Source organism: Miniopterus natalensis, chromosome 3 (genome assembly GCF_054644295.1).
Source record: "Miniopterus natalensis isolate mMinNat1 chromosome 3, mMinNat1.hap1, whole genome shotgun sequence".
NCBI classification, from domain to species: Eukaryota; Metazoa; Chordata; class Mammalia; order Chiroptera; family Miniopteridae; genus Miniopterus; species Miniopterus natalensis.
Window position 1 is genome coordinate 88,409,290 of NC_142083.1, and position 14,328 is coordinate 88,423,617.

Sequence of the window (14,328 nt, forward strand, 5' to 3'; positions counted from 1 at the left end):
TGGCCAGTTGGGTGTGGGTGTGGGAGTATGAGGAGGTGAGGGAGAGTGTAGTGACGGTGGGACATTCCAGGGAAGCCACCTCCCATCCAGTGGCCTTGAGCACAGCTAGCCTTTACATCAATTACAAGGATTTTTGTTGCTTTCTTTGTTTCTTGGCAGCATCTCGAGAGCTGTGTGGTTTGCCTGATGGTCCCTGTGGGGACAGCCTGGGCCCTTCTAGCTACTGGGGCCACCACCTCTGTGCAAGCTGGTGGGTCAGCTCCCTGCCCATTGCAGAGCTGTCTGCCTGGGGACAGAAGCATGTGGCAGAAACGGAGGAATCTGAGGGGGTGGTGATGGGGACCGTTTCATGGGGGACGATGGGACAGCCCTGAAGTACTGGCTGACCAGTGCCTTTAGCCTAAGGACTCTTCCACCCAGAATCCCTAGTCTCACTGTGTCTTCTACTAGGACCAGTCTGTTATTGCCACGACCCCCAGGGCTTACCGGGCACAAGCAGGCGGTAGTTGTGCTGGAAGCTGCAGGCCAGCCGCCGGGTGAGCAGCATGGAGGCCATGATCACCTCCTTCGGGAACAGAGACGCCTTCACGTGCTCCCACCCTGAAAGAGCGAGAATGGCAGAATTAGGCCAGTGCAGACCACTCCCCCTCCGGCCAAGTATTCCACCCTTCCCCACCCACTCACTCCCACATTTCCCCACACAGTGGAGAAGGTGTTCATACGGAATATGCACTTTAAATCAAAGCCTGCTCATGTGCATTTTCATTTGACCTTGACCATACCCCAGTGTCAAAAAAATAACAAATGGAGCCACTTTAAAATGAACCAGGAGCAGCCTTGCCAGAGAAACTGCCTTGCATGCTTTATGCCTCAACTCTTGGAATGTTAAACCGGGATGAAATAACCTTTGGACTGAGGCTAAAGCAACCTTGTTTCATGAAAAAAAAAAAAAAATTGTTTGCAAAGATAATAGGAAAGCAGCTATGGCTATGGGACTGATGACTACCAGACTGAAAATAAAAATATTCTTTAGAGTAAACATCACTATGTTATCTGCACCAATAGCAATGCCTTTCTCCTACTGGTGTAATCATTCCCCGTGCCCTACCATAAACGCCCATTGCCTCTGTTTCCTAACAGGAACTCTACCTGGGCTTCTCTCCAGATCTGTGTGTGTCCCAAATAGCTATGCTTATTGATTTCAAGTACATGCTTGTTTGCCTCTCCCTGTGAAAGGCCTTTTCATTTTTAAGTTAACACCTGGCGAGATGATTACACCCATTTTCTAGATTGAAAAACAGGGAGAAGGGGATACAGTTGGCTTGAGATGCCTCTGTAGATGAGCTCAGTGCAATATCCACTGGGGGCGAGCTAAGCAACTCTGTATTCTACTTAGCTTGGAAGGGCAAGATGGAAGAAACTTCAGAGCAGATGTCAATGTGGAAAGCTGGGCGCGCCCTATGCTTTGTTCCCACACAGAATATTGGCAGTTGGGCTGTGTGGGAATCCTGTGGACCCAGAGGATTATCTGGTGGCGCATTTTGGGGTGTGTACATCCCCAGCATGACCAACCATCCTTAGTTTGCTCAGGACTGAGAGGGCTCCCGGGATGTGGGATTTTCCAATTTGAAACTGGAACAGTCCTGGCAAACTGGAGAGTTACCCTACACAGCACCAGGGTTCTTAGCTCCCACTTCACAGGAGGGTTGGCTGATTCTCTCCAGACTGCTCCTGAGTCCTGCCCCCAAATCCCTGAGCTTAGCTTTACAGGTTGTCTTCGTGGGCCAGGAGCAAACCTCCTTCCTCCAATGTTTGTTTTCTTTTATCATCTCTTCTCATTCCCCTCCCCTTCTCTCCAAGCCACAATTCAAACAGGCTCTCTGTGCATCTTTTTGTTTGTGGGTTTTCTTGCTAAATACCTGCTTTGTTATCTGGCACATGCACTTTCAGTTGCATTGTGTTGTATCTCAGAACAATGATGGAAGCGTTCACTTCTCATTACTACTTGTGGACCCTGTTTCCGGAGTCCCTTCTGTGTGCCGCATATGGTGCTAAGTACTTTACATACAGGACTATTAGTATTTGTTATTATTTACACCCACAACAATGCTAAGTGCCCCACTTTTACAGATGAGGAAACTGAGGCACAGAAAAGTTAAGTGGTGGATCTGAAGACAGAATTCAGATCTGTCTGGTCCCAGAGTCATTATGCAATACTGAGTCCAGACCTTCCATACATGTCTATCCACTCATTCTGCAACAAAGTATTCCACTGAGCAGCAAAACTCAATGAAGCATCAACTAGAGGTGATGGACACAGACCCAGAGAGATCCCCTGGTGCAGAATGCACAAGGAAGGACGACAGTTGGTTTTAGGAAGCTAAGTGCATGTGGGCTTAGCACCACAGGTGAGGAAATATGAGGGTGTCTGGCCCTGAGCTCTGGATAATGGGTTGGCAATACCCCAACCCAGTGCCCAGAGCTAATGGGATGTCGGGCTGTATTATTAGAAGCAAAGAATGAGTGAAGGAGGGAGGTGGTTGGCATTGACTTGAGGATTCACTTATTCTGCGAATATCCATGGTGCACCTACTCATGTGGGGGTCCATTGGGCACTAGGTACAAAAATCAATTAGATGCAGTCCTTGTCCTCTAACCATTATCATGCATTGAGCACCTACTATGTGCAGGCTGGTGCTACAGATACCATCCCATTTCATCCTCAGAGCCCTGGGAGGTGGCTGCCATCATTAACCTGTCTTCACAGGTAAGGCAACTTTGGCTGCCCAGAGGGACATCTTTTGAGGTGTCGGCTCAGCACGCTATACCTCCCCACTCTGACAAACTCTCCCCTCTGTCTACAGGGATGCAGACCTGGCAGCCATGTCTGTTCTGTGTGACCCACTGCCCCAGGTGGACTGGACAAGGCAGGGCCACAGTCCAGGGAGCTGTGGGTCAGTTACCTTCCACACCCGCTGAGAGAAGCCAGCTTTCAAACAGGGTCTTTGGATGGAGAAGAACATGGCCTATGCAGAGAGAAGCAGCATGAGAGAAAGAAAGTGGGTCCTGGATGTGCTGTTTGGTTCCACGTCAAGCCTACAGCCCAGCTTGGCATTGGACACATCACTCACACCAGAACCTAGTGGGGTGAACCTGAGTCTCCCCCCACCTCGGGGGTAAGCCGGTGAAGGTGGGGGGGAAGAGTCAGGAGTGTCAGGCTCAAGGATCCCTCTTCACATGGAAGGAAACATCAGGAGTCAGGGAAAGGCATTCCCACCCTAATAGTGCCTTGGTAAGAAAATTCAGAAAGCATCCTCCCTTGCTTGCATTACCTCAAGTGGACTTCTGTTGCTTACAGAGTCCCAGCTAATAGCTTGGTTAGACTATCAGGCTGATAAGCCCCAAATCTTAGGAGCACGTTGGGAGTAACGATGCCTCTTTGGCTCAGCTCTGCAGGTGGAGTAAGGCCGCGCAGGGTAGTTAAGGACAAAGACTTTGGGGCCAGCAAAGCTCCCTCTCCCTGGGTGGAAGTGGCTGTGGTGTGGGTTGCTGGGCGAGATTCTGCTGGGCACTGTATCTGCTGAATCCACTAAACCATCCAGCAAGTAGGGCATCTTTCCATTTCAGACAGGAGGAAATGGAAGTTCAGGGGGTTATGGTATTGGCCCTGGCCAGAGGATTGTGTGGGACTGTGTGACCCCAAAGCCCTTTCATTATAACACATCAATTAATTCAGCAAATAACAGAACACATAATGGTAGTAGTAGATACAGAGCTTGATACATACAAATTATTTCATCCTAAAAAAAATTTTTTATTGCTCTTACCAGGGGGAATATTACTGAGAAAAGCAGGGCTTGGAATACTACTGAGAAAAGTAGAGCTATTCTTTCCTTGATAACTCAATGGATTTTTTATCTAACCCAAAATATTCAACTCAAGGCAAGCCTGTTACTTTAGCAGCATGGCAACTATATAGAAAGAGCATTGCTGGCTCTCATTTAAAACCATTTGTCACAAACGGGAGCACTTAAGACTTCACACAATTCAAGTTCCAGGAACCTGTGTTTTTAAAAATTCGAGAATCTCAGAGAACTCAAATGCTAACATTTGAATGCTCTGAAAAAGGGGGAGTCACAACTGCACACTTGCAATTGCAAAACATCACATTGTGACATATCTCCAGGGAACATGTTGGTGGCCCGCAGTTGAAACTGACCTTATAACAAAGCCCGATTTCCATCAGACATTAATTCCTAGCACAATACATTTCCAACAAAAAGAGTTAATGCCATTTGTTCACTTTCTCAGGCCCATTAATTCAATCAACAAAATTAATTAGCTCCTGGTACTGGCGAGGCAGTGCATTATCTCGGTGCAGGAGAAACGGAGATGACTGAAACGCGCATCTCTTTCTGAAGCTCATAATTTAGTGGCAGGGGAATGGGGGTGGGAGAATTTAATGTGTTAGGTGGCTTTACCCATCACGTTAATAAATTCTTACAATAACCTGGCAAGATATGTACAGTACATAAAAATTTTCCAGTTCACTGTCAACAACTAATTCTGCATAAGACAGACTAGAATCATGGAATCACGACTCTCTGCTGGTGTGAGCAATGCGCCTGGGAACAGAGGTTCATTCTCGTGGGAGTTACTACGCCAATACGGTGTCACCTGAGCTGCACCCTGGCAGGCTGGCAGATTTCAGAGGCCACAGGAGAAAGGGGGGTAAGGCCTGAGCAAATGCTCGAAGGGGAGAGGATGTGGAGTGGTCAAGGATTCGGGCATGGGATGGTAGCGTGGTGGAAGGGGGCAGAAGGGGCAGGTTCTGGGGTTGCCAAGGCAAGTGGCTCTCCCTGCGGACTTGCTCCGCAGCCCCTCAGATGCAAGCCGGCCACAGGGGAAGGCTCCCTTATGATGGCAGAGCTACCTGGAACATGAGAGGTGGTACCAGGGCTCCTGGGTCCCCCCTGCTTGGGGACAAGTCCCTAACTGACCTGGTGCAAACAGTCACTGTCTCTCGCCTGGACGAGGGCAATGATATGCTCAGTGGCTCCTCGGCTTCCTCTCTTCCCATCTATTTTCTCCTGGGTCCCAGACTTTCTTAAAGATAATTCATTTCACATCAGTCTCTTGCCTAGAACGCTCCAAAGGCACTTAGAAAAATGTAAACCCCGAGAGAGTTGGGGTTGAGTTTTTCTGAGCTCAGCACAGTTCCTGGAGTCAATTTACATGGTGAAAAAACTCAACACATCTGAGTTGTGGATCTGGAACAGTACCACCTGCCTTTTAAGGTAGATTCGAGGATTCGTATTAAAATGTGTGAGTGGGTCTGAAATTTGTAACAATATTCCCCTCCCCCCAATCTGAAGTCATTGGGTACCCTGAGCACAGTACTCCTACCCCTAAAGTGGCATGAGATCACTCACCATGCCGTGTGCAATCTGCTGGACCTTGGATTGCACATCTGGATAAAGAACGGTGGCCTGAGGGATCTTGGGTGGGGTTGCTTTTGGGGGCACTCCCCTAAATCGGAATGGAAACAGACTGGGTGCTGGCGCTCCTGGTCTCAGAAACCCCATGTCTCCCCCTGGCTTCTCCAAACCTTGGTTCATTACACAGCAAATGACTTCTCATGTTCTTACTTCTCATACAACATGTAACATATTTCTTTAAAATCAACTTGCTTTTAAATTTCAAATAAAATGTATTAGAATCCTTTCTAATCACTACCCTATCCCCCTCCTTCAAAGTTTCATTTGCTACAAACAGGTGATTGGGAAAAGAATGTAATAAAATGAAAGCAGGTTATTACATTAAAAGCTGAGCACAGTCGACAACACCCAAGGCTTCGGACTCAGCCTAGTCCTACCTTTTTGCTGAAATGGGTGACTGGTGGATATCAGACAGCTGTGAAAGGCAGGCCAGTGTCCAACAGAGACTTTTTCCTTTGACATGATCAGAACTGAGAGAGCTTAAATCCGTCAATTACTAAACCAGAACAGGGACCATCAAAGCATGGCAAGTCAGGGCAGTTTCTGGTTCAGGCATGTGCTGGCCCAGCAATAAATGCTGTTTCCTACTGTACATCTCAGTCAAAACATGCTGAGCACCCTGGTCCAACCAGATAGTGTGTCTTCTAGTGGACTCACCTCTCCCCAACCCTCTCCCTTTAATTAAAATGCTAATTAGTTCTCTGCTCCCTCTTATCGGCCTCCGGCATTCGGAAGGTTGGGTAGGATGGGCTAATGCAATGTTTAAATCAACAGGGTGAGAGGATTCAGGTGAAAGGCAAGGCATAAATATATAAATGAATCCTTCCAGTTGGCTCTGGACAGAGAATGAAAGTCAGAAAAGGATTGGCTGCTGTTTACTGCTCACTTACCATGTGCCATGTACCTTCCACGTGTAACTTCTGTCATTGCAGCGTTTGCCTTGTACAACAGCCTCAGAAGGTTAATGGGCTTCTACAAGGTCTCAGAGCTCAAAAGCCAGCGATTTGGCTGGGAGCTCCGCACCTATGACAGGGCCCCACCCAGAATAAGTCTCCTGGTCTCCCGGGTGTGATCTGGGCATAGGGGAAGCTCCCGGGGTCAGGCTGACAACTACCGTCATAAGAGGTGAGTGGTGGACCCTGCACTTGGCCCAGGTCTGCACAGCCCTGGAAATGGAGGGTTCTCACTTTGAAAGTTAAACATCTGAAAGATACAGGGAGAAAGAAGCCGTTTGAGGAGGTGTGCAGGACAATGAATGTGAAACCACCCTCCTTTACTGTTGTGTGATCTTGACACATTAAGTAACCTCTGTGCCTCAGTTTCCTCATCTGTAAAATGGGGATAATGCCAATTGAATCTACCTCGTGGGCTAGCAGAGGGTGAACTGAGACCTGGGACTTGGGTTCCAGCTATATTTCCAGCCTCAAAGCAGTGCCTGGCTGCAAACAATCTTTGAATAAATAGTAAACCCTCCACCAAGGCCCTATGAAGACGGTGTCTGACTCATCTCTCCACTATGCTGCCCTGTGAGCATGAACTCGTTGCATGCATTATTGGCTAGATAAGGACCCCCCAGGCCTCTCTGGGGCTCCAAAGACGCTCTCGCTCATTCTCCCGTCTGCTTTCAGGGCAGAGACAAAAGTGCTGGCAGGGGTTGGGGACATTCCTTTCCAGTCTGCAAATCCAGCCGTTGGCTGTTCTGCACACTCAATAGTACACAATAACACAAGTGAGCCTTGGTTGTCAAGGCCAGGGGTCGCCATGGCAACCAATAAAACTGGAGCCCTGGGCCTTTGCAGTGGCTAACGGGGCCCCATTCATGGGGCTGTGATGGATGGCACTGCGACAGAGGCTTTATCTCAGATCTGGCTTCCCTCACCCTACCCTAGTTCCCGCAGCCTCCCCTGGATATCTCCACAGCTCCACCCCAGCCCTCCCTCCCTGCATTCCTCATTTCCTACAATCTGTCTCTTGGGGCATCATACAATCACCAGTGACTTGTAAAATGAGAGAGGAAAGCTGTTCTTGGGAACAGGCAAGTGTTGACTCCTAAGAAAGACAGAGAGCAGTTTAGAAAGTCAGATGAGCCAGAAATTGAGTCCTAATGTGCCATATATTAGCTTGCTGACCCTGGGCAAGTAGTTCAATGCATCAGGGCCTCAGTTTCCTCATCTGTCAAATGGGAATAATGAAGCCTACCCAAGAGGTCATGCGGCACTCATTTTGGTTAGGGCCAACTGAAAAAAGTACACAGGATGGAGAAGGATGGCTCGTCACAGGCCACGGTCTCAGTTTCCAGAGAACCCTTGACCTTGGAGGGAAGGCGTTTCGTCTACAGCCTTAAAGGGCTGGGAAGAGCTATCTGCACCTGTGGGGGCCCTGCGATGACCTGAATTTCTAGGTTCCAGGAGAGGGGCTGGTCTGCTCCCACCTCGTCCACCCTCAGGCACCTGGGTCCCAGCAGGCCCTGTCTCCCCTGCCCCTGCCCACCCTGCAGGCCCCATCAGGAAGAACAAGGGGAACTTAAAACACGCGTGCAGGGGGCATGGGCACAGCGTCTCCCGAGGGGGGGGCAGCCCTAGCCTGTGAGCAAAGTGAAGGAGAAAAAGAGCATACGGGGCTTCCAGTGTCCGAATGTGAGACACAGCCTTTGTTCTGGGGTAGGATGTATTCAGGGAGAAGCTTGAGAAGGGCCCTACCCCAAGCCAAGGCCATAGAAGTTCCAGTATTTAAAATCAGCTTGTTGCCCTGGCTGGTTTGGCTCAGAGGTTAGAGCATCAGCCCATGGACCGAAGGGTCCTGGGTTTGATTCCGGCCAAGGGCATGTACCTCAGTTGCAGGCTTGATCCCCGGCCCCAGTCGGTGCTTGAGTGGGAGGCAACCAATCGATGTGTCTCTCTCACATCGATGTTTCTCTCTCTCCCTTCCACTCTCTCTGAAAAGCAATGGAAAAAATATCCTTTTATATATTCTTAAAAAAGAATAAATAAAATTGGTTTGTTCAGGCGCACAAATCTTTTCGGAGCACCGGTGCCGAGCCCTGAACACCACGCTGAACAAGGATAAGTCTCGCTGTTCTCCAGAACCCTGCATCCCATGGGGAGGGCCAGTAACAAATAAGGTCAATGTGATTGGAGGAGGTGCATTTCCTGTTCAGAGACAGCAAACCGTTTTAAGAACTCCAGGAACTGCTAAGTGTGCAAATACTACAGCATATAACAATCAACCATTTATTTCCTTCAAGGTCTGCACAGTGGGCGACTTGGAAACACTGTTGGTGATTGGAGTTAGGGTGTGTGCCTGACAGTATTCCTAGTCCCTTGGAAATATCTTCACTTTCCAGTAACTCAAAGGATCTTTCATTAATTCGTGTATATAGGGATCTGCTACAATTTAATGAATGAATGCCTACTGCAGCAAGGCTTAACATACTCTCTTATCTAATCCTGGAAGGCAAATACTTCCATTCCCATTTTCCAGTTGAGGGGATAGGCTCAGAGAGGTTTTGCCACTTGCACAAGGACACACAGCTGGAAACAGAAGAGTTAAGTTAGAACTAGGGCTGTCTCAGCTTGAAGACCAAGGTCTGGGAACATTAGCAGTTTGGTGGCTTTGGTCCTTACCCAGAAACCTCATCAGACAACTCAGACCAGCACATGTCACTTTTCTGGGAACAAAGAACTTCAACAGCTATCACCGTCTGCAGTCTTCCTAAAGATGCTCATCTTTCGGCCACACGCGCATTCATGGTGGCTTATGATTGCGCTTTTTGAGCAATTCCAACCTCAGCCCACACTTGGCACTTCCCCTACACCCGATGCTTGCCCTCACTGTCCCTTCCAAAGAGCAGATGCCCTAATTCCTTCCACAAAAAGTCGTGTCCCACCCAATGGAACATAAGGTCCTTTGGGTGGAAGAACTGGCATCTTATAGCTCCACGGTGCTTAGGACAGCTCCGGATAATGGAGAATGCTCACTGGATGTTTTAAACATTAATCTGTGAAAAAGTGTTTGCCTGCCTGTTCCTGCTTCCGAATTCTGCCAGACAACTCTTTAAACATTTTGGTGCAGGAGAGCCAGCAAAGGGGGGGTCCAAAGATATAGCAATGAAAAAACGCCCCAGTTCATTGCTTCCATAAAACACTATTTCAACCAGTCTCATTCTGGCTTTGGATGTGGTCATAATGGCAAACACAGGACCCTGGCCAAACAGCCAGGCCTTCTGGATAGCAGTTGTGTGTCGATTTCAAAGATCCTCACGTCAGCCTTCCCTTCCCATCTGGCGACTTGTTTTTCCTGAAACATAAAATGTAACCTGTCCACTAGAGAGTGCTTGGCAGCATCTTCTCACGGGACACCAGGGGGCCGATGACTGGAGCCATTAACGGTGCAGCTGAGAATGCCTTGTTTAGCTTGTTTAGGGAAAGCAGTGGGGCCCGGACGACAAACTGTGGTACCAAGGAAAGAGCTGGGACAAAAACCTGGGGACAAGAGCCCATCACAGAATGCTCGTGATTATTGTGCATCAATCAATTGCAAAACATCAACTGCTTTCTTAACGTTTTGTCCTTCCAGAGGCAAATATCTGGAGTAAATAAAATTGTGATGAAATTTATCCTGGTCGGCATCCACACCTCCCTGGTTCCTCGACTCTCTCATCAGCAGACGTTCTGTACCTTCCATCCCTTTGAGAAAAGTCCTCCATTTCATGACTTTTTTTATCCTTTTAGGGGGAAAACAAACTTGCTAAGTAAAAAAAGCAATTATCTAAATGATACTCCCTGAGACATACAAAAAAAGCCTTCCATCCTCCAGACAAAAAGATAAGGGTTGTAGGAAAAGTCCAGGGCTTTAAATTTAAATGATTGTTTTTTCAGCTAACAAAGCTGACCCAGTCACTTAGTGCCTGAACCTCCCCTGGCTCCCCACTAACCCCGAAATACATCCCAGCTCTTGACTGGGCATACAGTCTACCTCCCCACCTGTATCTCCTGCCCTTTTCTGCCCTCTTCACACTGACCTGCACACACTCTACTCTTTTCTGTCCCCAGGTCATCGCTCCTGTGGTAACGTTTGTTGGAATGTCCTTTTCTGCCTCTCCTCCTGTTTATATTCCCTTAACTGCTGTGCATCTTTTCATAGTACATTTTTGGCCACCTCCTCCAGGAAGCATTCCTGACTCTCAATTCAGGGTTAGATGCCGCTCATCTGTATCTGTCCAGCAATCTATATATTTTTAAATGAAAATTTTCCAAATACACCAGATAAACTTGACTATACTTACCACTGTGGACAAAAAGGGACCACATTCTAAACCTGACAAGCTCAGGGAAGGCCTGCATGGTGGCCTTGCAAACTCAGAGACCTAAAGTAACCACAAAGGACCGTCTCTGAAATGAGAACTTTTTAAACTAAAAGCGGCTTAGGGTGGGTAGCCATGTCCTAAGGCAGTATTTTCCCTAACAAAGGAAAATCTTCACCTTAACTAAGCCTGTTGGGGTTTTCTTTTTGCCTCTGAGATAACATACCGATTAACATGCCTTTGCAAAACAAAGCAATTTCCCCTTTTTTCTGGGCTCTCCCAGCACCAAGCGGAGCATTATCATGTTAATTGTTGATTGTCAACTATCTTGCACCAACCTACTTAAACGAAGGGTATATCTATCATTCTACTTTTTATCCAATTCCAGAGGTTTCCCCATCCCCCACGCTTTGCTTTCTCCCCAGTCCCTAATCTATCATCAATGGATTTCATGTAACCTACTTACATTTCCTCTTTTGATGGTAATCTATAAGCAAGGTGCAAACCTGCCATTCTCAATCCGTAGAGATTCTGCTTCACAGCATGTATCTACAGTTTGGCTCAAATAAACTCACAAAAATTCTTCACAGGTTTGGATGTTTCTTATGTTACCACCACCTAGTTTCAACTGTCAACATTTGTCATGTCTAGATTACCCATAAATTTATATACATATTCTTTTCCAGTTCACCTGTAATGTGACAATCTGTTCACATTTCTGCTCTCCCTTTAGCCTGTGAAATGCATTCATTCATTCATTTATTTATACATTCATCCATCTATCCATCCATCCATGGATGCGTACTCAGGCACTGCTATTTCCTGAAGGCCGGCTGCCTGAAGATACAATACTGAATTGTAAGGACTCAGGTTTGGGTGGTAGAACCAGACAGCAAAGTCTCTACATTCCGTTCCAGTGGAAGAGACAGACAACAAATAAGTAAACAAAGAAAATCTTTTCACATTGTGATGAGGGTCATCAGCATAACTTGATAGCCACCTATGTGTCTCCCCACTCCCAGCATCTAGCACCATGTGACATGTAGAAAGAAGCTCAACGACTGTGCTACGCTCCACTCTGGGGCCTGAATGCTCTGACCACGGGGTCCCACTGAGGCAGCCTAAGTTCTGCGGTCACTATGCCAACACTTCTTTCCCTTCTGTTAGGTACAAAGTTAGGCATGAGCAGCTGGGTTGGGGCCTGCCATGGGGTATTGACAGGTTAGACCAAGACTGCCTTCAGACCACCCCTCTATGGGTGGCCTAGCAGCCAGCAGAACGCCAGTGGGCAAGTTTGCAACAAGCTAGTTCTTGGCGCAAGCTCAGAGGAAAACGACAGGACCTCAATGTGACCTTACTAGGGCCCTGGACTAATTATAATAAAATTTGCATTGTGGTTTTGAAACCCCGGTGGGTTTTTCTGTATGCATTATGGGAAAGGGCATGTGCAGAAGAAATATAGTTATATAACCCTTTTCTGTCAATTATCCCTGAATGTAAATAAAAGTCTCCACCCAGAAAAATCTCTCATTTAAACCATATAACCCAGGAGTTTGGCTCCACTGTCACCATTGTGTCTCTCAACTGGCCTGTTCCTCGCTTGGAGTGTACTTTCAATAAATCCCACTTTGCTTGACTCTCATTTTCATTGACCTTAAAATCTTTTCTGGAGATTCCAAAAGGGCAGAGGATTGAGTGGAAGCTACACTGATACTCTCCCAGGACCAAAGTGGAATTACAACTAAAACATAGAAAAACCATCCTGTATAATCAACGGAAAACAAGCTGGAGAGAACCCTTATAGCCAAGGACATAAAGCGGAGACTGCTTAGAGACTGGTAGGAAATGTGGAGGTGAGAGAGGACTGGCCAGGCTCCCACAGGCAGCAGCTGATAGTCCAGAGGGAGATCTCAGCTGTGGGGGTTCCCACTGAGAACTCTGGGGTCTAAGCCCCAAGCTGGGCTCCCCCGACCAGAGCAACCAAACTGAGAAATGTGCCCACATAACATCTGGCTGTGAAAAGCTGTGGGGTTTCTGTCTGCCAGGGAGAGAGAGCTGGAAATGCAGTCTCTTAAAGAGCCAAACCACAAAGTTTCACGTTCAGTCACTCACCTTGGGCTCCAGTAGAGGGAGGGCACAGTGGACTGGAGCTGTGTGAGGAGAATCCAGAGTTGTGGGCTCTGGGTTCCTGTGCTGAATAATTCCCCCAGACTTCTAACGCAGACATTTATAAGCCAGGCAGCTTTTGCCTGGGGGGGGAAGCAACTGCCCCACCCAGTTGGAAAACCTCTTGCCCCACCCTGTGGAGTTTACATCTTGCTGTGGTCTACAGCCTGAGGCCCATTAAGAGACTCAGAATTACAATCAGCCTGCAGGCAAAAGCAATCACTGGGTGCTTTCAGTCTGATCTGCTCCTGAATCCACCGTTTGGAAAAGCAGACCTTGGTGCACGTTTTAATCCTCTCCAAGTGCACCCAGCCCCAGGAGAGGGAACCATAAGCTGTAGAACGTTGATGGCCCCAAACAGGGTACTCAAAGCCAGTCACAAACAGCGGCTCTAACATTGGTCTTCACCAGAGACCCTCCAAAAAGACTGGGAGTCCTAAGAGAGCTACCTAATATATAGAAACAAACCCAAGCAGGAAACCAAAATGCGGAGACAAAAAAACAAGCCCCAAATGAAAGAACAAGAGAAGTCTCCAGGAAAAGAGCTAAATAAAATGGAGATAAGCAATCTCTCAGATAGAGAGTTCAGAATACTGATTGTAAGGATGTTCAACAGCATGAGAAAAGATATGGAAACTATGAAGAAAATTAAGAATGACATAGTAGAAGTAAAAAATACATTGGAAGGAATAAACAGCAGATTGGGGGAACCTCAGGATTGGATTAGCAAATTAGAAGACAGGGTAGAAAAACACTCATTCGGAGATCCAAAAAAAAAAAAACAATTAAAGGAGGACAGTTTAAGGAAGCTGTGGGACAACATGAAATGTAACAACATTCTTTTCATAGGAGTGCCAGAAGAAGAAGAAAGGGCTAGAAAACCTGTCTGAAGAAATAACGGCAGAAATTTCCCTAACCTGGTGAAAGATAAAGCCACACAAGTTTAGGAGGTACAGAGAGTCCCAAGTAAGAAGAACCCAAAGAGGTCCACACCCAGACATATCATAAGTAAAATGCCAAAAATTCAAGACAAAGAGAGAATCTTAAAGGCAACAAGAGAAAAGAAATCTGTTACCTACAAAGAAGCTCCCATAAGGCTTTCAGCTGACTTCTCATCAGAAACTCTACAGGCCAGAAGGGAATGGCATGAAATATTCAAGGTAATGCAAAACAAGGTCTGAAACCAAGACTACTCTATCCAGCAAGGCTACCATTCAAAATAGATGGTGAAATAAAGAGCTTTCCAGACCAAAAAAAAAAAAGGCTAAAGGATTTATCACCACCTAACCAACATTGCAAGAAATATTAAAGGGACTGCTGTAATAAGTTGAAATAGAGAGAAAGAAAAACATAGGCATAAAG

At 47.1% G+C, this 14,328-nt stretch overlaps 1 protein-coding gene across 1 annotated transcript in view; it reads right to left on the reverse strand.

Annotated features, from left to right (window-relative positions):
• ABAT (4-aminobutyrate aminotransferase) overlaps positions 1-14,328 on the reverse strand; it is an 85,867-nt gene that overhangs the window by 37,429 nt on the left and 34,110 nt on the right. Inside the window, exon 2 of the mRNA XM_016199387.2 lies at positions 487-600. Within this exon, the coding sequence (XP_016054873.1) occupies positions 487-556 (70 nt within the window). The 5' untranslated portion in view covers positions 557-600. The remainder of the gene's footprint in view (positions 1-486; positions 601-14,328) is intronic.